At 46.5% G+C, this 27,081-nt stretch overlaps 2 protein-coding genes across 10 annotated transcripts in view; one reads left to right on the top strand and one right to left on the bottom strand.

Moving 5' to 3' along the window:
* The window catches only part of KIAA1328 (KIAA1328 ortholog), a 284,448-nt gene extending 283,098 nt beyond the window's left edge, over positions 1 to 1,350 (bottom strand). For 6 of the 7 annotated variants that reach the window (XR_012158833.2, XM_073343413.2, XM_073343414.1 and 3 more), the window contains exon 1: positions 1,164 to 1,350. Coding sequence is in view for 6 of the 7 variants with exons in the window: in XM_073343413.2 (XP_073199514.1) it covers positions 1,164 to 1,215 (52 nt within the window). In the remaining variant the exon portion in view is untranslated. The remainder of the gene's footprint in view (positions 1 to 1,163) is intronic. The other variant, XM_073343417.2, reaches the window with a different exon arrangement.
* Positions 1,351 to 1,519: 169 nt separating this feature from the next.
* TPGS2 (tubulin polyglutamylase complex subunit 2) lies at positions 1,520 to 27,081 on the top strand. Of its 3 annotated transcripts, XM_073343409.2 has the most exons (7): positions 1,520 to 1,666; positions 5,244 to 5,323; positions 14,521 to 14,608; positions 16,119 to 16,250; positions 17,999 to 18,112; positions 21,557 to 21,717; positions 24,966 to 27,080. In XM_073343409.2, exons 1-7 carry the CDS (start codon positions 1,594 to 1,596, stop codon positions 25,206 to 25,208), a joined length of 891 nt encoding a protein of 296 aa, XP_073199510.1. In that variant the 5' UTR covers positions 1,520 to 1,593; the 3' UTR covers positions 25,209 to 27,080. The 3 variants fall into 3 exon arrangements, 2 of the variants coding, with proteins under 2 accessions (XP_073199510.1, XP_073199511.1); XR_012158832.2 differs by lacking the exons at positions 21,557 to 21,717; positions 24,966 to 27,080 and adding an exon at positions 17,423 to 17,510 and having other exon boundaries at positions 17,999 to 18,081; XM_073343410.2 differs by lacking the exons at positions 1,520 to 1,666; positions 5,244 to 5,323; positions 14,521 to 14,608 and adding an exon at positions 15,270 to 15,426 and having other exon boundaries at positions 24,966 to 27,081.

Below are 27,081 nucleotides of genomic sequence, written 5' to 3'. Positions count from 1 at the left end.
CCTGTCTCCTACAGGCTCAGCGTCCCCGTCCCCCCCCTCCCAACGCCCCTGTCTCCTACAGGCTCAGCGTCCCCGTCCCCCCCGCCTCCCAACGCCCCTGTCTCCTACAGGCTCAGCGTCCCCGTCCCCCCCGCCTCCCAACGCCCCTGTCTCCTACAGGCTCAGCGTCCCCCCCCCCCCGTCTCCCAACGCCCCTGTCTCCTACAGGCTCAGCGTCCCCGTCCCCCCCGTCTCCCAACGCCCCTGTCTCCTACAGGCTCAGCGTCCCCGTCCCCCCCGTCTCCCAACGCCCCTGTCTCCTACAGGCTCAGCGTCCCCGTCCCCCCCGTCTCCCAACGCCCCTGTCTCCTACAGGCTCAGCGTCCCCGTCCCCCCCGTCTCCCAACGCCCCTGTCTCCTACAGGCTCAGCGTCCCCGTCCCCCCCGTCTCCCAACGCCCCTGTCTCCTACAGGCTCAGCGTCCCCGTCCCCCCCGTCTCCCAACGCCCCTGTCTCCTACAGGCTCAGCGTCCCCGTCCCCCCCGTCTCCCAACGCCCCTGTCTCCTACAGGCTCAGCGTCCCCGTCCCCCCCGTCTCCCAACGCCCCTGTCTCCTACAGGCTCAGCGTCCCCGTCCCCCCCGTCTCCCAACGCCCCTGTCTCCTACAGGCTCAGCGTCCCCGTCCCCCCCCGTCTCCCAACGCCCCTGTCTCCTACAGGCTCAGCGCCCCCGTCCCCCCGTCTCCCAACGCCCCTGTCTCCTACAGGCTCAGCGTCCCCGTCCCCCCCGTCTCCCAACGCCCCTGTCTCCTACAGGCTCAGCGTCCCCGTCCCCCCCGTCTCCCAACGCCCCTGTCTCCTACAGGCTCAGCGTCCCCGTCCCCCCCGTCTCCCAACGCCCCTGTCTCCTACAGGCTCAGCGCCCCCCCCCCCGTCTCCCAACGCCCCTGTCTCCTCCAGGCTCAGCGCCCCCCCCCCCGTCTCCCAACGCCCCTGTCTCCTCCAGGCTCAGCGTCCCCGTCCCCCCCGTCTCCCAACGCCCCTGTCTCCTACAGGCTCAGCGTCCCCGTCCCCCCCGCCTCCCAACGCCCCTGTCTCCTACAGGCTCAGCCTCGCCCGGCCTCTGCTCTGCCCCCACGGCCCAGCCCCCGCCCGCTGCCGCCTAAGCGCTCCGCGAAGGATACTGTCCCTGCTCCAGTAAACGACTCCTCCGACCCCAGCACCCACATCCGCCATCTTGAAACAACCGCCACTCCCAGAGTACCCGCGCCGGCCCCCGGCGCTCGCAGCCCATTGGCTCCCCGACCCCAGCTTGGTCCTGCTACCGCCGAGAGAAGCCAAGGCACGGGCGAGTCTGTGCGCTTACCCGGAAGAGCGGTGCATTCTGGGAGCTGTATTTCTCCCTACGTTCTGGCCCAGGGAAAGCGGTCCTCAGCGAACTCCAAATCCCAGGAGGCACCGCTCCCAACAGCCCGTCGGTCCACTAGCAAGGAAACTACAGCTCCCAGAGTTCCTGGCTGCGCAGCCTCCGCTACAGGGCGCGAGCGGGGACAAAATCAGCTTCGTTCTCCTCTCTCTGTCTCGGGGTTGCACTGGGCAAGGGGCGTGCCGAGGATGGAGGACAAGCCTTACAGCAGCCTCAAGCCCTCTCTGGACAGGCTCACCCTGGGGGTCACCCGAATATTAGGTGAGTGAGGGGCCGGCCGAGGGCCTAGAGCCGGCCTGGGTCGCCGCGTTGGCAGGGAAACGGCCCTGGGGTGTTGGCATGGAAACAGCCCTGGCGCGTTGCCAGGGACACAGTGGCCGGGCTGGCATCGGAGTAGCCCTGCCATGGCGGCAACGACCTGGGGGTTGGCGGCGGGACTCACAGGCTGCCTGCAAGCTCCATGGCAGAGCCACACGTGGGCACAGCCCGCCTGCCAGCCAGCCACGATACCCGCAGCCTCTTATCACTGGGGTCTGCGGCGAAACCCAGCTGGGGCCGGGCGTGGAAAGGTGGACGTAGCCACACCAACTGTAAGAGGCTAATTAATTAAGATGAGCTGTTATCAGCAGGAGAAAAAAACTTGTGTAGTGATAATCAAGATGGCCCATTTAGACAGTTGAGGAGAAGGTGAGAGGTTACTTAACCTGGGGTTAGCTTAACCTTCTCTTTAAGGGGTGACTTGAGCACAGTTTATTCAAACCTGTGTGGGGAACAAGATAATGGGCTCTTTAGTCAAGCAGAGAAAGGCGTAACATGATCCAATGACTGGAAGGTGTAGCTAGACAAATTCAGACTGGAAAGAAAGTGTAACTTTTTAGCTGTAAGGGTAACTAACCCCTGGAATCATTTATTGGGGTTCTAATAGACTGTCCATCACTGGAAACAGGGGTTATAATTTGAGGGCAGTGGGGTTTCACACCTCTCACTCAGGGCCTAATGTAGCCTGCAGAAACTATATGCCTGGTGGTGACACTTGGGAAGGAAACCCCCTTGATTCATTCTCCAATCCATTTGCAGGGATGGCAGTTAGAAAGAATCGAACAAAACTATCCGTTTTCTTGCTTGTAAAGTAAACACGCTTGATTTGAAAATACAGAAAACTTGGAACCCATGATGTGGTTTTTACAGTCACTTTTCAGCACCGAACCACCCTTTAATACCGACAACACTCCGTGAGGAAAGAACTTCATTATTCAACCCATTTTACTGAGAACTTGTGACTTGACAAAGGCTAGAGGGGGAATCTGTAACAGAGCAAGAATTATAATTTATAATGTGGGAACTCCCAACCTTGTGCTCAGACCATTAGATCAAGTCTCTCTTATAAAGTTTGTAAAGTGGTTTGGGAACCTTTCAGATGAAAGGTGCTAAATAAATGGAAAAGATGATTGTGATCCTGATTCAGAATATTTAAGTGGGAGACTTCTCTCCTGGATTTGTTCAGCTTTATCTATATCATTAGCCTAACCTGGTAGGCCTCTTGATTTCTTCCATCTGGATTCCAAGAAGGTGTCCATGGCAGATTTCTTTTTCTTCTCCACGTTTAATGTCCCTCCCATCCATACTTATGCACGTCTGTTAAGTGTGATTTTCAGTTTACCCACAGGATATTTTTAATATAACATTCAGGTTTTTAAGATACAGTTTCTCTTCCTTTTGATCTTGGATTTAGTACAGACCCCTTTAAAACTTGCAGTTCACTCATCACTTTAGATCTTCCTGTGACTGATACAATATTAAATCTTCCACCATCCCAGCTGAGCCTTTGTGCAAGATGAATTAAACGTCCCTGCTGTTTTTTTTTTTTGATCATAGAAATAACAATTATTCCATTAAAATGATCTGTGAACTTGTTATAAGACATGCAGAACTTAGAGATGGAAAAGGCTCGTCAGATCATAGGTTCTACATTATCACCCCTTCAAATGCAGGATAGAGTCCCCATTTAGAGGATGTATAGTTTAGCAAGAATTAACTTCACACACCCCGACTATTTGAAATGAAACTGTGAAGAGGGGCACAAAGTCTTCTGAAGGCAGCGGTCCTGCATTGGCCAGAGGGGATGAACTTCAATGGTTCAAACACCCCAAAAAGAATGTAACCCCACAGCAAAAAACGCTCTCAGGATTCAGTTGATAATCAGTCTCCTTATCTTTTTTCCATACGGCTAATGTTTATGTCCGAGATGTATCCATGAATATGGAATATACCGCTTCAGATTAGAGTTATTTTTGGATATATGTTGTCCTTGAAAGCATCGGGTAATGTAGCACAAACTCTTTTGACTAGTGACTCTTAACAGAAGTCAAACTTCCTTATACTGACTGCCACTGCCAAACTGATAGAAAAACTTTGGGTGACCCACCTGTTAGAACAAAACGCTCAGTACTGGGGAAAGAAATATGACCAGATCTATTTGGTGCCTTTCTTGTCTAGTGCACTGCATTGTGTGTTGTCATAAAGTGATTATAATGTGAGTGACTGCTTTGGGAACCAATATTTATTCCTTTTACACCAGAGCCAGTTTTTAAAGTGACAATTTACCTTTGTGTACTGTGTTTTTATTTCCTGTAGCAGGCAAGCAGTCTTTTTGACCTGATTCAAAGCAATTGAAATCAGTGGCAATTTTTCAGTGATTTCAATCAGCTTTGAATGAAGCCTTTGATTATTAAAATAATAATATGAATAAATGCAAGGGAAAAGGTTCTACAGACTCCCAGCTCCAGTGATGGCACTCTGTAGATATTGTATCTTGCATTTATAAGACCAAAGGAGCCCAATCATTTTTTTTAAATTATGGACCTTTTGCTGCAAGTAGACCAGCCTGGAGACCTGTTGGGATTACAGAGAAGACTAAGGGTCTTCTCAGGCAGACCTGTTTGCAAGATCAGATCCTACATTCATAAAAGAATGACTTAACTCGGTGATACTCAGACCTCAGAGGTTCAGGAGCCAAATTAGCAATCAACATCATCCAAAAGAGCCACAGTAGTGTGAATTCATTGTTTCATTTACTATATATTCATATTAAAACAGTATGATAAGGAAAATATTTAGTTTTTACATATATGTATTATTCTCACAGCAAAATGACCGACCAAGTATTATTATTTTATCAACTACAATTGGTTAATAATACAGTAAAAGCACCCTGTTTGGTTAATAACTTAGACTGGTTAATAATTAAATCACACAGTATTTAAGTATCATGTGTTGCAAAGAGCCGGGGAAGACACATTAAAGAGCCACTTGCAGCTCCTGAGCCTCAGTCTAAGTATCACTGACTTAACCCTTAAAAGAATCACTTAATCACTGAAGTGCATCCACCTCTGAAGTGGAACGCAGCCGTTTTAACACATCGTGGCAGCGCTACACACCATCTAAAGTCAAGCAAAAAATACTTTCTGCAACTAAAACTACAGGGCACATTTAGAGAGGCAAGATATAATTACCTGACTTTGAGAATTTGGCCAGGACACCAGAGCTAAACCTCCGCTTTTATGGAAATTTCCATGGGGTCCTTTGAATCAAGCTCCTGATCCCTTGTCTTTAATATGTCTCAGTCAAAGGATGGTATCTTCAGCAGCACCATGCCCCCAAATGCCAGGGCATTGGTTCAATACTGGCACAAGAGACCACCTACTCCCAATAGTCATTAGAGGTCTCTCTTTTAACTTCACATCAGGCCTGACTCTGCTTAGCTTACAAAACCAGAGGGATTATAGCATTTGGTATCACGTCTGCAAGATGTGCTCATGCTCTACTTTTTGTTTTACAGAAACTTCTCCAGGAGTCGATGAGGTGACATTTGTGGAAAAGGAGCCAGCTGAACGTCACTCTATCGTTTCCTGGGAGCAGGTGGGTACTTTCATTATAGCACTGGAACAGGGTTGGTCTGACTACGCAGCTGGCTAGGCATGTAGGGTACTGAACAGAACCCTGCCACATTTCACATACAGCTCAGCCTATAGGTAAGAGAGACTTACCGAGGTCTGTGACGCAAATTGGAGCAATGCTGTCTCCTTTTCAGGTAGTACTTTGGCTTCCATCCATACCACCTGCAATTGCAGTGTTGGTGGGTCTCACCAGAGAAGCAGGCCGCTGATGCATTTAGATGGGAACCCTAGTCTAAGGGACACTTGAGTGCTGCAGAGAGTAGGGATGGTGACTCAATAGGTGGTTGTCATTCTTCTGCATCAGCCCTGAAATCAAACTCCAGCATGGTGGTAGTGGCCTCTGTGTTGCTTGAGGAGTTATCTTTCAGATGAGACGTAAAACCAAGTTCCTGATGGCCACTAAAGAGAGAGACTTGTAGTGCAATCAAGTCATTCAGTGCCCCCACCTACACCCCACTCATCAGTTTCCCTTCTCAACCTCAACTACCTACCTTCTACCTCTCATATCTCCACTCCAACCATAAATATAAAACCACCAACGCACCTGGGGTAATTCTGCACCAAAAAAATTTAAATGCCAAAAATATTTTAAAATTCAGCAAAATTCTGCATACTTTGTCAAAATAACAGAATATAATCATGCCAGTTTCAATTATTTTGGTAATTTATTTCAAAATATCTGTCAACAAGTATGCCTGTAACAATACAGACAAAAAAAAGTTTCAGGAAATATTTTTTTGACAAATAGATTCCTTACTAGGCATATTAATACTGAATTTTCAGTAATAATTCATTTAATCTACAATTCAGAAACATATTTCCTGCACCCCTCAGAAGCAGTGCAAAGGCTTGGCGGAGTCAGGGGTAACAGTGGAGCTGAGGAAGAGTAATTGCTGGGAAGGAGCCTAGGAGTGAACCTGTAGGGTATGGATGGGAGAAGTATGGAACATTTTTGGGGGGGAGGAAGGGATTGCTAGGGAGTTGGGGAGCCTCCCCCAGGCAGACCCTGACCGACCCCTGGCCTCTCTCATTCAGTCAGGCACATCTGCCCCTGTCCCCATGTGTCCCTGGACTTCACTCAGACAGCCCTACTCCCCTGTCCCCATGTGTTCCACCACCTCCCTCTCCTATGTGTCCCTGCACCCAACCTGTCCTCATGTGGCCCTGCACCCCCATTCCCATGCAGCCAACGCTCCAGTCTGCCCACCCACTAGCCCTTCTGAATCCCAGTCTATGTGACACCCACCCCACCCCCAGCCACCCTGTGTGCCCCACTCTATTTGTCCACGCATATCCCCATGGCTCCTCACTTGGCCCTGAGGGCAGGGCACTGTGAGGACCACAACCTCTCATCCTCTCTATCGGCAGCTGACTGCTATGGCCAGTGAGCTAGCTGCTTCTGTTCTGGTGCCACAACCAGAAAAAGGCGTAACTGCTCGCCTCTCCAGAAGAATGTATTTTCTGCAGAGAAAAACAAAATCATGTGCATACGTAATGGGGCAGAATTCATTCGGGGGTAACATCCATGCAGATTTCACTTCTTTCATTTCTACATCAAAATAACCCAATTTACCTTGTAGGCTGCCCCTCCGTCTATCTCTTCCTAAGCATTACAGAAAAACATCTCTCACAGTCACCGTTTACAATGTAACACCAGACCTCACTTATTTACACCCACCAATAAAGAGCTATTATGTAACTTATGGAAGCCACATCAACCCTGTATTAATCATCCAAACGCATGGCCATATAATCAGTAAACACTGTCAGAAATAAGGCTGGACTTTGGTTTTCCATGGTTTAGGATGAACAAATGTGGACTGTGGGTGGTGGAAAGAAGGTGAATGAGGTTAAGAAGGGGTACTCAGAAGTTAAGTGTATATGGGGTGTTGAAGGATTTAACTTGCTTTTTACCAATTGGTAAATTGGTAAAAAAAAATCTGGTAGATTTCAGATCCCACCAACCTTAATTCAAAGTTAACAAATGTCCTTTTGTGTGGGAATACAAATAAGCTGTAGAGTTTGATCTCTTGGAATAAGTACTGAGATCTTGCGAAGTGCTTAGTGCATTGAATTCCCATATAATATTCAGTGGGAGTGGAGAGTTCTTGACACCACACAGGTAGCACTCAGCACCTTGTAGAATCTAGTCCCTAGTGACGAACTTTCAGATCTCGTCTTCGAGCCCCATCTCATTGCTCTTGAATTACTTGAATGCAAGTAAATGTTTTTAGACATAGTATTATACATTTCATTGTGTTTTCACAACCACTAGGTGGCACTGTTTCCCAGTTTAATGGAGGGGAAACAATCGACCCACAGATTAGTATTCTCGATAGTAAAGTTGTAACTGGGTTCCTTTACAATCCCTGTTTTTAACTCCCTCTATAACATAGGCCAAGAAAAATGGTTTGTCCTGAAATTTAACTGCATTCTAAACATCAAGGAAATTTTTTTCTGCAAACCTTGAAGAAAGTTGGTCAAGTATTTTTGAGTTATAGGTCACTAAAGCAACAAAGACCTTGAATATGAGCCCACTCAATCAGAGCTCCATAGTGAAGAGTGTGGGGGTTAGGGGGTGGGCAGGTTGGGGCACTGGAAAAGAGGGAAAGCAGGTGGGGCGGGGGGAAGAGGCAAAGGGGTGGTATAAAGCAGGATAAGGACAGGGGACTTACCTAAGAGCTAGGTACATCGCAGCCCTTGTTCTCCAGGGAGCACAAGGACTACCCTCTCTGGACTGCCCCAGAGTGTAAGGTGCCCCAAAGAGGGTTGAGGACAGGCAGAGCAGTGGATCCATGCCATCCTGCAAAGCAGGACAAGCACACAGGGAAGTGTGTAGCCACTCAGAAAGGGACACAGCAGAGGACATGCTTAGGAAGTTACGAGAGGCATTTGACAGGTTTCAGAGTAACAGCCGTGTTAGTCTGTATTCGCAAAAAGAAAAGGAGTACTTGTGGCACCTTAGAGACTAACCAATTTATTTGAGCATAAGCTTTCGTGAGGTACAGCGCACTTCATCGGATGCATACTGTGGAAAATGCAGAAGGTGTTTTTATACATACAAACCATGAAAAAATGGGTGTTTACCACTACAAAATGTTTTCTCTCCCCCCACTCCACTCTCCTGCTGGTAATAGCTTATCTAAAGTGATCGCTCCCCTTACAATGTGTATGATAATCAAGTTGGGCCATTTCCAGCACCAATCCAGGATTTCTCCCCACCCCACCACAAACCCACTCTCCTGTTGGTAATAGCTTATCTAAAGTGATCACTGTCCTTACAATGTGAGAGGCATTTGGGTTCAAAAACCTTAAAGAAAGAGAATTGTTCTCCAGTGCACTCTCTTCTCTAAGGTGTTATAATCTCCTGGTAAAATCAGATGCACAATTCTATCCCTTCTGTTTATAAATGCAGTTGTTAACGAGCCTGAGACTGGGGCTTGCTGAAACCCATGTGTGCTGCTTTGCTGGTGCAAAGGGGTTGTAAAGCCGGCAAACACAGCCGCCTGAGAATTCCCCCTGTGTAGAGCATGGAGGGCATGACTGGAACATCTCTGCACTGGGGATATTCCCAGCTGCCAGGCCAGTTCTGGAGCCTTCAGCAGCTGGGTTAGACCCGCCCTGACATGGTAGTAACTTATGTGGAGAGACAAATTGGCCCATGGCCATCTCCAGTGTTAGGGAACCATAAAAAATGACATAATCTCCTTCTCCCCTCACTCAGGTCTCGCATGGAGTGAGCTCTGTGCCTTTTTGTGTTTAGAGTAGCGTCTGTAGAACTTAGGGATTTAATTTCTATTAACTGCTATAGGATTGTTCCCAAGAAGGGACTATTCTATTATTATTTTGAGTTAACTGCCATATGTAAAACCTTCTGTTTTATGTGGGAATCAACACATGTTGGGCAACATAACCTTACCAGCTGATAGAGTTCCCCACCACCTCAGAAGGACACAGGCATCAAATGCATTCTTTCTAGGTAATTTTGGGATATCATGGACAATAAACAAAAGAAATTAAAATCGCATCAAATATTGGGCATCTTGGTTTTGTACTTTATGGGGCTGGTGAGTGCAGCTCCGAAAAGCACCAGATGAGCAGGGTGCATGTAGCTGGTTGAAGGGGCTGAGGGTAAGCAGTTTCAGGCATATCATTTGGGTTTATCTGACCTCTGCTCTAATAAGACAACTGTTTGAAATCACAAACTCTTGTGACTGAAGGTAACTGGACAGATCAGCCAGACTTTTCCCACCCTCATGAAAAATATTGGACAATATCCAGGATCCCGAATGGGACCAGGTTCTGCTCTGGCATAGCAACTTGTCTTCAGACCCATCCTCTGGAGAAGGAAAAGGAGTACTTGTGGCACCTTAGAGACTAACCAATTTATTTGAGCATGAGCTCACGAAAGCTCATGCTCAAATAAATTGGTTAGTCTCTAAGGTGCCACAAGTACTCCTTTTCTTTTTGCGAATACAGACTAACACGGCTGTTACTCTGAAACCTCTGGAGAAGGTAATGAAAGGGAGTTAGCTGAGGAAGTTCCTAAAATGAAGGTAAAAAGAGAGAGAATGTGACTGGAAACAGAGATGCCAATTGATATGCCCTCCTGGAAGAGGAGGACTCGAGGCAGCAGGTCTATCCAGAAACCTCTTATTACCTTCCATGAATAGACCATTCATCACTAGAGTCCTGACTGTTGTCTCTCTCAGGAGAGTAATTCCATTGAAGTCAATGGAGCTGTTCACATGAAAAAGTTTATTAATAGAAAAACAAGATTAAATGATTAAACAGGTTTTTCAAATCGATGGAATGTGGCATGTAAATACTTGTATTCTGGTGGAGCTTTGTAGCACATCAATCATCTCCACACATCCAGCCTCCTTAATTGTTTTAATCCAGGTCCTCGCTCTTGCAACTAGAGATATGAAGTTAGAATTCATGAAGCTGCAGTGTGAAATAACAAATATTTAGCTTTGAAAAGAGTCTGCAAAGCAAGGGGCACATCTGTTGCAGACATTTGGAGAATTTAAAGCACGCCTATATGGTTTAGTATTCTTCTAGAACTAACATTGAACAACTTTGCCCAGCAATGTTCATTTATCTCCGTTATCAAGTGACAGATGAGTTCTTCTCAACACAAAGATGTCTTCTCTTTCACACCTGCTGCCTATGGAGACATTTTCAGAAGATTTTGGAAAAGCCACCATGCCAGGGACGAATTTGCTGGTCACAGAGTTTAAGGCCAGAAGGGACCACTAGATCATTCAGTCTGAACGCCTATGTATCATAGGCCACCAACACCATCCAGCACCCACATACTAAATCCAACAACCAAAATGAGACCAAGAAGGCATTATAGCCCACAGGAGATTAGACCTTATGTGCCACAGGCAGAAATTAGGAAGGACAGAGGCGCACCAGTGCCAGAGGCCCCCACAATAGCTGGGAAATAAGTGAGATACACTCAGATAATCCTGGCAAGTGACCCGCACCCACACACTGCAGAGGAAGGCAAAATCCCCCAAGATCCAAGATGTCTGACCAGGGGAAAATTCCTTGCCAGTCCACATATGGCAATCAGTTAGACCCTGAGCATGTGAGCAAGAACTCACCAGCCAAGTGCCTGTCAAAGGTATGACAAGTAAATAATATCATATCAAGGAATTGTACAGTGTTGTAGACAATATTGACAAGCAGCAAAACCAAGAATATATTGGTCACAGTAACAGTAGGCTGTGGGCAGCAATGGATGCAGGCCAGGTGCAGGTTGGAGAAAGTGCATCATTGGCAGTATAACTGTGGACATATGGGGGAGAGGCTATACAAGTACTCGTGGGTTTTACAGGATACCCTGTGAAACCAGCACGGCTGTGTGGAATGGTGGCGTTAGTCCAGACGGGAGGCAGGGAACAATACGCTCTGCCTCTCTCACTGTTGCCCAGAGCCAACATTGGTGCTGACCATCGGCAATACTGGAATCTGGGAACCTGTTAGTGAGACAGCCATGGCCTGGGTTCCTCTGAGAGAAGACGTTCTGAACTTGGGAGGCAAAACCAGAGGTAGGTAATGGGCTGAACACAAGCCCACAGGCCTGGCAGAGAATGTGATCACCGTCCCCGGTGACGTTACACATGGATGGCATGAACCAGTGTGGAAATGGGGAGACTGCACAAAATGAGTGTAGCCAAGGAGTGGCTGCATTTGCTTTAGGTCAGCTAATACAAGATATGGGAGTACTTGTCCCTGTTGTATGGGGCTTTGAATGCTAAATATTTGATTGTGGTTTTTAATTTCCTTTCACATAAATCCAAATATCCATCCATGAGCATCCTGCTCTGAAGGGATCACCTCACAGTATAGAGAAAACCTTGAAAACATGACCCGAATAGTTCATAAACCAGAAGGCACATAAAAAGAACCTCCAACGTATTATCTTTAAAAAATCTCATGATTTGGGGGCCTGACTCGTGATGCTGGAATGTTTGCAGTTGGTGTTACTGTAAATATACATTCTAGTTTGGAAAAAAAGTTTGACTATTGTTTCAGAGAAATAATTTAATATGAGAGTACTGATAGGTAGAGCCCTCCGCAGATACAAAAATGTGGATCCACATCCGCCAGAATCAACATGCATCCGATCCACAATCCGCTAGACGTCTTTTATGTGTATCCGTACCCACAGCAGCAAGCCGTCTCACAAGGGCTGGGGGAGAGCGGAAATGAATGGGGGGAGCAGGGTCTTGAGGAGAAGGGGCGTCACATCGCGTGCTGCTCCTGGGAGCTCACAAGAGACGGTAGCAACAGTGCATGTTGCATCACAGCAGGGCGTAAGGATGGGGTACCAGGGCCCTGCACACTACAATCCCTGCGGCTGGGGACGGGTCCCTCTGCCCAGGAGCCAGTGGGCTGGGAGCATGGCTAGTGCTGCCAGGCCAGGCTATGGTGGGGATGCTGGCGCTGCCTGACGGGCCCAAGCTGCTGGACAGGAAACGGTGTGGTAAGCAGGTACTGGACAGCCTGTACTCCAGTCTGCCACCCAGCCACTGGCTACTGGCCTCCAGCCTGCATGCGCTGCACCCTCCAGATTGCCCAAGCCAGACGCCACAGGCCAGGCACCATCGGTGAGTAGAGCCCTGTGCAGTTGTGTCCGCATCTGATCCACTATCTGCAAAAATGGTCCACAGATGTGGATATGAAGTGGCTCTAGTGATGGCAAGTAGCTTCATGCAGCATCTTTCCTTGGCTCATTAAAACTGGCTCCTGATGTGATTCTCTTCTGGTTTTCAAATTCATGACATGCACTTAATATTAGCGTGACAAGTTGGGTCACAGAAACCCCCTTGGGACTGCCACCTGATGTGCTGAGACTACCTCTGAGCCCGTTTCCCTGCCAGCTTGGGACTTTAGTTAGCTAGCCTGTTACAAATACAGACCCAGGTTTGAACCACGTCCCCCAAAAGCTGCAGGCTTAACTGAAAACCGCTTAAGAAGTGTTCCTGTCTCCAGCACTCAGATACCCAACTCCCAATGGGGTCCAAACCCCAAATAGATCCATTTTACCCTGTATAAAGCTTATACAGGGTAAACTCATAAATTGTTCGCCCTCTATAACACTGATAAAGAGATATGCACAGCTGTTTGCCCCCCCCAGGTATTAATACATAAAAAGTGATTTTATTAAATACAAAAGGTAGGATTTAAGTGGTTCCAAGTAATAACAGACAGAACAAAGTGAATTACCAAGCAAAATAAAATAAAACGCTCAGGTCTAAGCCTTATACAGTTAGAAAGTGATTACAGATGAAATCTCACCCTCAGAGATGTTCCTGTAAGCTTCTTTTACAGACTAGCGTCCTTCTAGTCTGGGTCCAGCAATCACTATCACCCCTGTGGTTACTGTCCTTTGTTCCAGTTTCTTTCAGGTATCCTTTGTGGGTGGAGAGGCTACCTCTTGAGCCAGCTGAAGACAAAATGGAGGGGTCTCCCAGAGTTTTATATAGTTTCTCTCTTGTGAGTGGAAACCCCTCCCTCCCCCTGTGTAGAATCTCCTCTATAAGATGAAGTTTTGGAGTCACCTGGGCAAGTCACATGTCCATGCATGACTTAGTTCTCTATGTTCCCAGGAAAGCTCAAGTGTGGATTGGTGTCTATCAAAGTCTATTGTCAGATTAAGTGTTTCTTGATTGAGAATAGTCTTTTCTCAAGAAGCTGATCATATGCCTCACTGAGGCTACTTAAAATTAAAAAGTACACAGCCAATATTCATAACTTTGAATACAAAAATGATACATGCATACAAATAGGATGACGATATTCAGTAGATCATAACCTTTGCAGAGATATGTTACATGGCATATGTAGTGTAAAACATATTCCAGTTATGTCATATTTACATTCATAAGCATACTTCTAGAAAGCATTATGGGGTGCAATGTCACAATTAGAAACTAAAATATGAGTCGAATTTACTGTCTAAGGGCCCAATCCCACAATTCCCACAGAGCATAGTGCCTGCATTGAGCATAGCCTCATTGAAGTCAATAGGGCTTCTCATAGTTGTAAGCACTAAGATCAGCAGTCAGTGTTTACAGGATTGGGCCCTCCGTGTTTACATGTATGTTACTGGATGGTGTGTCATACCTGCTTGTGTGCATGTGCCTATCACGCTTTAGTGATTGAAGGTCCATGAAAGAGAGAAGTCCTAATACCACTGCAAGTCCTGTAGCTCAAATAGCAGAGGTTGGTTGGTTTGGTTTAATTGATGGCAAAGGGCTGTCTCTAACGAAGCTGTGTGTGTGGATTAGCTGTTGACCTTGGGTCTGTGATTTTGGAGTGTGAATTCATTACACAAGGTGCCATGTCATGAAAATTGTGGAACACTCCTAAAATATCCCTGTAGCTAGCGATAGTTAAATTGGTAAACCAATTGCATGAAATTTTTCCAGAGGTGCCTTTAGATCAAATAACTAACCTGTGTTGGGAAACAGATCCAAGAAACTTGAAAGCATCTCTCCAGTTGTGTGATTTGGGTTGTGTTGGGGCTCAGAAAGATATTGGGTGGCAGGTGTTCCTGTCTCAACAGTCAGTCAGTTATCTGGATCAAAGCATGCTCTACCTCTTTCCTTTGATAACATTTATGGGCATTTGTGATTACAGAAAAACTCCTGTGTATTGCCAGAGGATTTAAAGAATTTCTACCTAATGAGCGATGGCTTCCACATGACCTGGAGTGTAAAATTTGATGGTAAGTCTGCCTGTTTCTTTCCTTTAGCTTAAAATCCTTTAGGTTAAAATGTCCATTCTTTCTGTGCATTCCCTATGCCAGCTACAGCCCCTTCCTCTTAATTTGATCACTGCTTAACCGAATCCTCTGTTTAGTTTGATCTACACCACAGGAGCAAAATTATTTTGAAGGAAAAATAACCACTATTCCCTTTGTTTTGCTGGGTTTAGCCAGCTGTTGTTGGATAATTCAATCATTGATGTAGAAAATTACCCTTTAATTAACAAGGAAGTCCAAAGTACTGCGTGGAAGCAAAAGCCAACACAAGGAAGGCCCCGATGATAAAAGATTAACACAACCTGAATTTCTGTGCATGATACATTGGGCTCAAGCCTGCAATCCATGCACATGCAGGATTCCAGTGTGGGAAATTTGTCTGCAGAGCACTTGCTAGGATCAGATCTATTTTTGATTACCTAAATGCCAGTAGGTACTGCCCAAATCCAGGTATGCCCATCAGTCATCAAATGGATGAGTACATAAATTTGACTTCAATCTGCAATTTTTGTCTTACTCAGCTTAGAGGGAACATCTGGTTTTCAGTTGGCTTCCTGCTTTTTACACTGTTCTTATTTCCATCTGGCTTGACAGAAGCAGAATGTGGTCAAGGAACTTTGCAGAGGTCATACAACATGCAGTAGCTGTGCCCGGGAGATGAGAGCCCTAGCTACCATTGTGATAGTGGGGCACTTTAACAATGAACAACATTTAAATGAAGGGCCTGATCCTACTCCCGTTGAGATCAGTGGAAGCTTTACCACAGACTTCTGTGCTAGCAGGTACAAACCCTGGGCCTCCTTCTGATCTCACATCAGTTTAACTCCATTGACTTCAGTGGAGTTACTCCAGTGCAAGTGATTGCAGAATTGGGTCCCCTTTCTTCCAACTGTGCCTGGCTGGAACAGGAAGACTCTTTCATGCTGAAGCAAGCACCGGGCCACAGTTGTCCAGGCCTTTGCCGCCTCAAAGTCCGATTGTTGCAGGGCACTCCAGCTGGAGACTGCTAACTTCAGCTGGTGCATGCAGAATGCACGGATCTCCTTGTGAAATGGAGTTTCACATGAAGAGCACATGAGCCCACTCTCCACATGTGCTCTGCCTGCTGGGTGGTTCAAGTGGAATTCAAGGCGTGGTGACCCATAGAGGCCTGAATAGGTTTAACGCTTTATTACTCGACTAACACTTCCCCTTGCCCTCTTCCAGACTGCTACAACTGCAGTCAGCACCAGGGCCTAAGCTGGAGCTTTCTCAGAATAAATGAGAGGCAGCTGCTGACTTGGTGATCTCTGAGGTGCTCTCAACTTTGCTCCACCAGAGCCTACATCTGTCAGACTTGCAGGCCTGCTGCAGTGCCCATTTCTCCTTCTTTGTATTTTGTGAAAGGTTAGGGGTTGGACAAAAAGAAAAGATCTCCTCCACTCTCCTGTCATTGGGGAGTATTAATGAACACTGTTGTCACTGTGCGTTGCAGATAACCCCATGCCACTGGGCTCCATGGTGATTAACAGCATCTCTAAGCTAAGTCGCCTCGGCGGATCATCGGCGTATGCCCTACCCAATGCACCGACCCTCGCTGACCTGGAAGGTGATACGGATGAGGAAGGTATTATCCTCTTGATGGCACACATGGTGGTACACTCAAGTGTCAGAATGTGCTTTTCCTCCTTCATTCTCCTGTATAGGAATAAGCTGCATTTCTGCATAACAGGCCAAGCTGCACTTTGCTAGCACTTGTGCTGCTCCAGAGAAGGAATGGACTGGATTCTTAGGGTCCAGCAGGCATGATTAACTCCACTTCCTCACCTGTGTTGTCTCCACACCTTTCCAACCAAACTGCTCCCCATGCTTTGTTTTTCCCTGTCTTAAATTGTTAGCTGGGGCCTCCTCTTTTCATTCAGCTTGGAAAAAGCATGTACATGTACAATATAATATCAATGACCACTGGCAATAATTGTCGTGGTGATGGATAGGCCCATTGGATACACTGACTTTGAATGAAGCTCTTCAGAGCTGGAAATGTCACTGGAAAACACATTGAAACAAGAGGCAGCAGGGGAAAATGCATCTGGATGAGTTAGGCATTTGGCAAATAAAAAGATCCATTCCCTTCCTCTATCAGCTTGCAGTCTAACAGGAGGCAACAAGTGAGACAAATAGGACATGGGATAATGGTGGCTTTTTGAAGAAAAATAATAAAACCTACAAATTGCTATTTGATTTTTGTAGCTCTTGCTGCTTCCAAACCTGGCTGGTTTCTCTGCTTATCAGAGAATCCTGCCCTTTAGCGTATTAGAGATTTTGCTCAAATTCTGCTATAATCCTGATCCTCTTGCTCTTGAAATCAAATGGGTCAGATTCTGCTCTTATTTACCCACATGCAACTCCACTGAATTTGCATGGTGCATGTGAGAGCAGAGTATGTCCCAAAAGGAGTTTTCCCTTTGACTTCAGTGGGAAGCTGTTGATTCTATCAAATTATATCTGTTTTCTTTTATTGCAGGAAAAATTCCATTGTCCTTTCTAAACAGTGTATTTGTGCTGACTGATCCCAACTTACTTATGAGATTGAGTCATGAAAACCATAAAAGTTAATTGTTTGGGGTTTTTTGTGGGGTTTTGGCTACTGTTGCTTTTTTAACATTTTAGTAAATAAGCAGGGCTCTATGTGAATAATTCTAGCAAGGATTTTAAAACAGCTATTCCAGCTGAGCTATTATGTCCCTGTAAGCTGGTTTTCTAAGGTTTAAACACATGCTTTACTATGTATTCTACCAGATATAAACAACCTTAAGCCCTAGCTTCTGAGAATGGCTATCTGGATCAGCAATAAGGTTGATGAACATCTAAGTTCTGTGAACTGCAGGTGAATTTATGTGCAGCATGAAATTACTTCTTCAAGGGGTATCTGGGGGTGTTTGTGTATGAGCAGAACTAGAACATAGCGATTGTCATAAAACTAAAATTACTGCTCCTGGTACCTTTTCATTCAATTGTTTTGAACTTTCTCGCTCTACATTTCAATTTCTGACAGTGCTTTGATTTATTGTAATAATTAATAACTTAATTTACCAATTAAAAGTGAATCCTTCCAAGCCAAGTTATGGGCCAGCTTTTCAAACATGCCTCTACAATGGCACCCATAAGTGTTCCATAGGCATGAGTTTGTGCGTGCAAGAGCTGTATTTGTACAAACTCCTGAGCCCACGTGTGCACATGCAATGGAGGGTGTGGTGCATGTCAACAGCCCTACATGTGAAAGGTGCAAGCATAGCTTTTTCAGGCCTATTTGTAAACTTGGCCAGTGAAGATCTAGCCAGAAATGCTGTAAAGGGATTTTGTTTCTTTTTAAAGGTAATGAAGACCAGCCAGAAAAACCTCACTTTGACTCTCGTAGCCTGATATTTGAATTGGACCCATGCAATGGGAACGGGAAAGTTTGCCTTGTTTATAAGCATACCAAGCCAGGTAAAGACTGAAGAGAGCACAGTTAACCAATCATGATAAATGGCTGTGTTTGGATAGCTCTTACTCTTCTGAACTTATGTGCCGTTTTGGGTGAACCCTTGGAACCAGGACTTCCCCCTTGGTATTGAACAGATGAGTCCACATTGTAACCTCCATGCTGTTTCTACCTGCCTAAAGTATTTGCATCCAGAGAGGGGAAAGGCTCCGCGCTAGCTCCCTGATCCTGCAAACACTTATGAATGTGAGTAGCCCCAAAGGGCCACTCCTATGTATAAAGTTCCTCATGTGTGGAAGTGATGGTAGACTCAAGCCAAATTGTTTACATTCTCCAAGAAGGGCCATAGCGTTCTTTAGAGACAGAGAGAGGCGAGAACACAGAGAACTTGAAGCCACTGATTTGGATTCAGATCCTATGCTTTGATGCAACGTCCCCCAATGCTAATTAGAAACTAGGTCGGCAATGGGCCTATTAGCAGAAGTTAACAAAGGACACACCACAGAGCGAGAGAGGTGTGAGCTGAGCTAGTAAAGAACTCTGTGCGGGTGCGTCTACACTGCACACTTCTTTCAGCGGCATGTAGAGTACATCCCTGCATAGCCCCCCTTGCAGGGGTATAAATAGCAGTGCGCCAGTGAGACACAGCTTAGATGAGCAGAATGTAGTCACGCCTGCAGGGCCAGGGTATGTATTCGAGTACATACCCTACATGGTCTCTACTCACCCATCCGGGCCTCCCCATCTGCACTGCTATTTCCAGCAGAGTAGTGTCCCACTGCCTCCCTGCTGCTGGAGCCTTTCCCTCTGGGCCTGGGGGGGAGACTCTGGGCAGGGGAAAGGTAGTCTTTTCCCCACCTCACCCTGCCTAAACCTTTTCCTCACCGCAGTGGAAGGCTCCAGAAGCAGGGAGCTGCTGATGCTTTTCCCCGCTGTCTCCCCACTGCCAGAGCCTTTCACTGTAATGTGCAGCTACACCCTGCAGCATGGACACAGCCTGCTTTTCGCAGCAGCGTTTTCCTACACGTACGCTACACACTGCCACCAGTGATGTGTGGCATAGATGTAGCCTGTCACAGACACCTGGAAGGGTTGCACACACCAGCCAGACTTCCAAGCTAGAGGACCGAGACATTATCCTGCAGCCAGGGTGCAGGTGATGTTCTCCTCAGGGTAATGGTAAAGTACATGGCTCGCTTAGAGAAATTTTTAGCAGTAGTTATCGGCAGTGTGTCTATTTAACCTTGGTTTCTCTCTGTCACTCACCCCTCTATTAATATACTTGTTCCTAATAAAAACACCCTAAGTTGTCAAGTGGTGACTCTAGTTGGAACTTTGCCAGGTGTGCCCAGAAGAGAAACCTCTCCTCTGATTTCTAGGAGGTGGACATGAAAATAGTAATGATCCAGCCTGAGCATGGGCTGGGAGCGAGGGAATGAAGTCATCCCCGCACCCAGCAATGTGGGGAAGTGGACAAAGGCAGGGGGTGGGTATAAGGACCCAAAAGTGCTAGGCAGGTTTACACTAGTGAGACAGCTGAAGAAGCAATCTGGACTCACAGAGCTAACGCGATCCTGTGTTGTTTACATTTTACACTGTTTGGAAGCTGTTGCCTCGAGAAAAGTGTGATTGCTCTGAAGAGGGAGAAAATCCCCTGCAAAGCAGGATTCTGTTGGCAATATAAACCCCGTCGAGTGGTCCTTTCCAAACTCAGCAATCCTGGTGACTGACCACTCCATTTAGTCTCATTCATCAGTATTTGCCCTTGATGGGGGGAACAACAGATAAAGATGTGCAATAATGGTGCTTTGAGCTTGTGCCTTTCATCCAGGGATCTCCATGTACACTACCCACTTTGTGTCTCAAACCATGCCTGTAAGTATTATAATACCCGTGTTGTAGACGGGGAAACAGGCACAGGGAGGAGTTGATGAGCATACACTGAGTCAGTAGCTGGTGTGATACAGCATTGCCAGAAGGCAGCAGAAGAGTGATATAGGAGAGATATGTAAGTCCCAGGATGAGAAGAAGCCTTATTTCCTGTAGAGGGAAGAAAGGTTTCTATAGATTACTTAAAAGCACCTGAAGCCAATTAGAGCACCTGAAGCCAGTCACCTGATAAAAACGCCCCGCTTCAATCAGCCAGGGAAAGGAGTTGGAGCAGAGAGCAGTTTGAAGGAGTTGAAGTAGAGGACAGTTTGGAGAATTGCCATAGCTGGCTAGAAGACCAAGACCTTAGGTAAAGAGACACCTGGCTTGTGCAGAGAGAGAGGGCAGGAAGCCCCACAAGCTGAAGAGCAGGAGAGGGAAGTAGCCCAGGGGAAGGAAGCACTAGTTCAAGTGGTTTACCACTATCCCTAGGGCCCCCGGAGTAGAGGGTGGGCCTGGGTACCTCCCTCTCCACTACCCTTCTCTGGGTTACTAGTGGGACAGTAAATACCCAAGTTCAGGGGTAGGAAACTGCACCCTGAACCCCCCGCAAGAAGAGGAAGCACGGGACCCATCATAATCATACCAGCAATTTCCCACACTGGGAATGGAACCTAGAAATCAAAACTTTGGGGTCCCAAGCTATAACCACTAGACCGTGCTGCCTCTGCATGATACATTGGTTCTGGGTCCTATCCCTTTGGAAAAGCCATCCTTTACAACATCAGAAATATCACAACGTCACTGCTTGCCTCCAGATGATCTCAGTTGGGAGCTCTGCAGAAAAGGACCTGGGGATTACAGTGAACGAGAAGCTGGATATGAGTCAGCAGTGTGCCCTTGTTGCCAAGAAGCCTAATGGCATATTGGGCTGCATTAGTAGGAGCATTGCCAGCAGATCGAGGGAAGTTATTATTCCCCTCTATTCAGCACTGGTGAGGCTACATCTGGAGTATTGCGTCCAGTTTTGGGCCCCTCATTGCAGAAGGGATGTGGACAAATAAGGAGAGAGTCCAGCGGAGGGCATGATTAGGGGGCTGGGGCACATGACTTATGAGGAGAGACTGAGGGAACTGGGATTATTTAGTCTGCAGAAGAGAAGAGTGAGGGGGGATTTGATAGCAGCCTTCAACTACCTGAAGGGGGGTTCCAAAGAGAATGGAACTAGGCTGTTCTCAGTGGTGGCAGATGACAGAACAAGGAGTAATGGTCTCAAGTTGCAGTGGGGTAGGTCTAGGTTGGATATTAGGAAAAACTATTTCACTAGGAGGGTGGTGAAGCACTGGAATGGGTTACCTAGGGGGTGGGGTGGAATCTCCATCCTCAGAAGTTTTTAAGGCCTGGCTTGATAAAGACCTGGCTGGGATGATTTAGCTGGGGTTGGTCCTGCTTTGAGCAGGGGATTGCACTAGATGATATCCTGAGGTCTCTTCCAACCCTAATCTTCTATGATATTTCTCATCCCTCAACTTTAAAACAATGTTACCCTTTTTGTACATGTTCCTTTTTTTCAATTCCAGTTGTCACCCCAGACACTGAGATATGGTTTCTGGACAGAGCTCTGTACTGGCATTTCCTCACCGACACCTTCACTGCCTACTACCGACTGCTGATCACCCACCTGGGTCTCCCGCAATGGCAGTATGCCTTTACGAGCTACGGTGTCAGCCCCCAGGCTAAGGTAGGATAGCAGAAGCCGTACTTTGACTCTGCAGTGAGTCTGAACACAAGCCAATCCTTCTCACTTTCTCGAGACCAGTATGTAGAGCTGCCTGACTCAGCAACAAGCAGAGGCTCTCAGCAAGCAAGATTATGCTCCTCAAGGCATCAGACTTGTGGGCTAGGGGGCATATATTAGATCAGTAGGGTTAGCTAGAGCTGGGCTTTCTAGCAGCTGGTGGCATCATGACCACTGCTGCTATTATTATGCTTATTGAGCTTTCACCATTTGTGACTGCAGGGGGATATGGGTGGGATAAGGCCATCTACAGTCCCCCGTGCAGCCACGTAAGACCAGTCAAGCTCACAGCTCTGGGCATGGTGGGGAAAGCAAGGGCTGAACCCCCCATACTGCCTTCCCCTCCACAACTGCTGAGAGCAAGTGAGTAGGGAGGCCCCACTACACACTAGACAGCAGAGCTAACCATACATGAATGGGTAACCTTGCAAAAGCCTGCAGCAGAGTATTCCCCTTGTCCCCTGTCACCCCAAGTGGTGTAGTGGTGTCGTCAGCCCCCATAATTGCATGCAGCTCACGGTAGAAGCGGCATGTATGGGGTTGTGACCCAGAGCTCCCGTTTGCCTCCCTGGCTTTTTGGTACGCTTGCCTGAGCTTCTTGATTTTTGTATGACACTGTTCTGTGTCCCTGGAGTAGCCTCTTTCCGTCATGGCCCTGGAGACGTTAGCCTACGTATTTGCGTTCCTTTTTTTTTTTGGAACGTAGTTCTGCCATAACAAATTCGTCTCCCCACCGTGCAGTGAGATCCAGTACCTCCCGTTCGGGCCATGCTGGAGCTTGTCTGCGAATCCGGGACTGCGTGGTCTCTTGATATGGTGGACTCTGCATGGTCACCTGTGATGGTGTACTGTGCTGATGGTGACCTGTGCTGATGGTGACCAAACAGGAAATTCAAAAGTTCCCAGGGCTTTTACTGCCTACCTGGCTACTGCATCAGAGTTCAGAGTGTTGTCCAGAGCGGTTGTTATACCAATAAAATAAAAACCAGCAGGATCTTATTAAAGGGAAAAAAGCAAAATAACACATTTATTGTGAATACAGAAAGAATCATAGTAAGCAGTTAGTTATAGTTATAACATTCCATTCAATCTCATATTTATTCACACATTCATTCATACAAATACAAACACACACGCACACACAAAGAGATTCTGCAAGGTTGTTATCATAGTTACCAGCCTTAGAGTTGCTCATGCCAAGCCACTGGCTAGGTGGCCTGGACATAAGAAGGGAGCAGGGCCTTGTCAGATGCTCATATGATGCTCCTGGAAGTTGGTTTGCAGAATCAGACCCCCCAAAGTTCTCACTTTTTAGAGTCTATTTTTATAGGAATTTCTTCCTATGCCAGTCTGCGGGAATTGCTTCATCATGCTGTTGCTGAATCAATCAGCAGATAGCACATTCCTGCTGGGTCCGTGCTGCTAGATGTTCTTTGGTTTGCCCATTCTTGAGGCTGTTGGGTGGATTCCAGTCTGCCCTCTGGGCGGGGGGTCCTCTGGTTATTTCCACTTGACGCCTTCTTCAGCCGATGGACGCTGGATTCTTAGGCTGGCACCTCCCTGATCATTCAGTTATTATCCACACCAAGCATCCATCCACATACATCCTCTAGCTCTATTTTAATCACAATTGTTAATACAACAAAAGGGCGGGGAGTCTCTGGGTGCTGTTTCTGTTGTTATAGAGTATTGCTTTGAGTCTCTGTGTGAATTGCTTTGAGAACAGACTCTGTCTTAGAATGTACTAATGCAATTAGCAGCTTGCAGGTTTCACACATAGAGGGAGAGAAACAGTACCAAAAACCAAGAGACCTCTTAATTAGTAATACCCTGGAATTTAAACTATGGGAAATCAAACTCATTTGTGATTTTAATACAGAACTTCTTTAATATGATCCAACACAGTCACAGTGGAGCATTCTGGGATAGCTCCCAGAGGCCAATATTGTTGAATTGCATCCACAGTACCTGTAACCCGGAACTGCGATCTCGATTTTAGCGCTACTCCACTTGCCGAGGTGGAGTACAAAAATCAGAGTAAAGAGCCCTTTAAATCGAAACAACTGGTTTGGTCGTGTGGACAGAACCAGTTTTATTTCGAGGTAACTCGGCTAATACCAAAATAACCGTGTACTGTAGACCAGGCCCTAGATTGATCGAGTACCCATTGTACTCTAGCAATAGCTTTTCCCAGCACAGCATTCCATATATTCACTACCCCTTGTGTGAAATGATCCCCCACACATTCCCTTACCAATCAACTTCCTCCTCATTTAGATTATGTCCTGCTGACTTGTTAACCTTTCAACACTGGAATCAGGTAGTCTTCATTAACACTATCTTTTGGAAAGGTCTCTCAGGAGCAGATATTGGAGACCTTCCCCTTATCCAGTACTTAGATCTACCACCCCTTTAGTGTGTGTATTGACCCTCTGTTTATCTCGTTCAGTATTATGCTGTGCCCTGGAATGAGGTTGGTTTGAGGCAGGGTTTTTCTAATAACCCCTACAGTCCTTTCCCTGGCTTCATAAGCCAGCTGGCTGTAGTAGAAAAAGCAGCAGAAGACAGGAATGTGAACTGCAAAGTGAAACTTCCTGGTGGCAACCAGATAATACTGATGGTGATCCAGAGTCATCAAATCAGTCAGAAGAAAAGTGAACACAAGGTCTGAGTTAAAGTTTGCACAACTGAACCTGCACTGTTAGAAGAGTACTGGGGGCTTTTTTATTTCACATGAGAGGCCCAGCAATTCTAGCTCCGCTTGTTTGGCAAGGTAAATTCCAAGGTATTAATAATCACTTGCTACTTCTTTGAGTCCAAATAAATTAGGCCTGGTTCCCCTCTCTCTGACATTGGTATAAACCAGGAGTAAGTCCCTAATGCCTGCCGAGTTACAGCTATGGAAAACTAGGAGAATCTGGTTTCACTTTTGACCTTTATCTGCACAATCTCTGTATCTTGGGAAGGTTATATCCCCATCCTCATTCTGCAGCTACGAATCATCTCTACTGTAAAGCTCTTTGCACAAAACGCTGTGAGCTGAAACACAGACTGACACAGATTCTTGACAGCAGGAGCTTGGTGTATGTTTAAAATGTTCCAAAGTTGATTCTTGCACTTTCCCTCTAAGTCTCTAATGTGTGATTTCCCCCCCCCCCCCATGTCATCCTTCCCTGTAATCTTTTTTTCAGCAATGGTTTAACATGTACAAGCCCATCACCATCAACACAGCTCTACTCTCAGAAGAGCCTGACTCCTTTGTGAACAAACTGGACCCCAACAAGGTATTTAAAAGCAAGAACAAAACTCCGGTGATCAAAAAGAAATTGCCATCCCAGCCAGCAGGCTCTCAGAAAAGCCATGCAAGCACATCCTCCTCCAAGACCTCTTCGCTAGCCGGGAACTCCCTGAGGAAACGAGAACCACAGACCTGACTCTGGAAAGCAGTTTCATTCCAGATCGTTAAAAACCCACTGTGGTATCTCTTAGGTTTGGATCAAACCACTTCTTGTGCATGAATAGACTTCCCAGTGCCAGCTCTGTTGCAACATTTGCATGAAATATAACAGCAATTTAATTTATGGGAGATATGGCTGGAAAGCCAAAAGGCTGCTGGTCCTGGAGAGATGTTGGTTAATTCTTTTCTATTCCGATGGGCAAATACTTCGGTGTGGATAAAAATGCCACGGAGCTGTGTGGAGTGTGTTACCACTGATAAAGTGAAGCAATGAAATCAAGTAAAATCAATCTCTACCATTTTCATATACATCTTATTAAATACAACATGCATGCACAAATAAATATTTTGCTGTGTTCTTTTTAGAAGAAAGAAGCATGCAGTGATCATTGCATGTAATGAGAGCAGGATCAAACCCACTGAAGTCGGTGGTAATGCTCCCCTTGACTTCAAGAGAGCAGGACTGGGCCCCATGGTTATAGCCTAATGATATGTAAGGGCTTCGTGCTGACCATTGAGTGTTCAGCCCGGGATCAGGCTCTGAACTATTTATACAAACTGCATGTTAAACAGAAATGACCTTCTGCTAAAGACCACACCTGATGCTGTGCACTCTCTGAAAGAGCTGGCCGTGGCCAGAGCAGCGCAAAGGTGCCAAGCCATCTAATATGGCGACCAGGTGGACTAGCCAAGGACAGTGCTGTAAAACAATGCTGCACATCCAGCAGCACCTAGGGGAACCCTCTTACAGAGAAATCCCTTTTTTCACAGGCCAGTGCTGCTCTCCTCAGAAGTTCCCTGGCTCTAGGTTAACAATCTGCCCTGGAATAATGTGGGATTCCCTATCGCCATAGCTGTCTGTGCTAGGTACTGAGCGCCTCCCCACCTCCTGCAGATCTCAGTAGGTGGGGAAGGTGCTGAGCAACTTTCAGGATCAGGCTTCTCGGGATCGGGCTCTAGAAAAGCCTCCTACCACTGAGTTTCCCAGACTGTGGGTCCCAACCCATCAGTAGGTCTTGGAAAGGTTGCAGAGGGGTGTAGCCAGCCCCCCCCACCCCGCCCCTCAGCCCAGCATTGCTGGAAACACAGGAGGAAGCAGGAACAGGGCACTTAACATATATTCCAGCACAGCCTTTGAAGCTGTGAAAGCACAGGTGTGCTGCTACAATGTGCCTCTGGGAACAGATACAACGATTAAGCTCATAGCAGGCAGAGGCCCTGTGACAGACATGGCTCTTAGCCCCAACTAAATAGCGTGATGCACACACACCAACATCCTAGGTGGGAAAATATTTACCCTGATAAAAGAAATGTCCAGTAGTCGAAACTTATTGTTTCTCTCCTTTGCAAGTGTAAACTACTCTTGCAAAAGCTGGCGTCACCCCGACAGACCAGCCTCAATTTGGCATAAGAAAGGAGAAAGAGAATAAAGGAGTACAGAGGTATAAGTAGGGGACCTACAGCACCATGATTTTTGAGTGCTTTTCACTATCTATCTGCTGGTCAGATAAGTGACAGCCTCCCAAGGCTTCTGCAGCTAAGAGGGTCCCTACGCCTTGTCCCTTATTCGTCTTTCCGCGGAATTGAGTGACCGATCCTGGCTTGGCACCGCTGGAATCGAGAGATGCAAGGAGGGTAAGAAGCACCCACACCTGATCTCCTACCTTTAGTGTACACATATTTTGAAATAGAGCTCTATACTTTGTTTTCTTTCTTTGGGATTGTGGCTTCAGTTTTGTAACTTGTTTGTGTGTGTAACATCTCTACATTTAAATAAGTAGGCACTAGCAATTTTGTAACCACATGATTAGAATCTAGCTTAATAAATTTTGGTAACCATTTATGCATAA

Source organism: Lepidochelys kempii, chromosome 5 (genome assembly GCF_965140285.1).
Source record: "Lepidochelys kempii isolate rLepKem1 chromosome 5, rLepKem1.hap1, whole genome shotgun sequence".
NCBI classification, from domain to species: domain Eukaryota; kingdom Metazoa; phylum Chordata; order Testudines; family Cheloniidae; genus Lepidochelys; species Lepidochelys kempii.
This window is presented reverse-complemented; position numbering and strand designations above follow the sequence as displayed.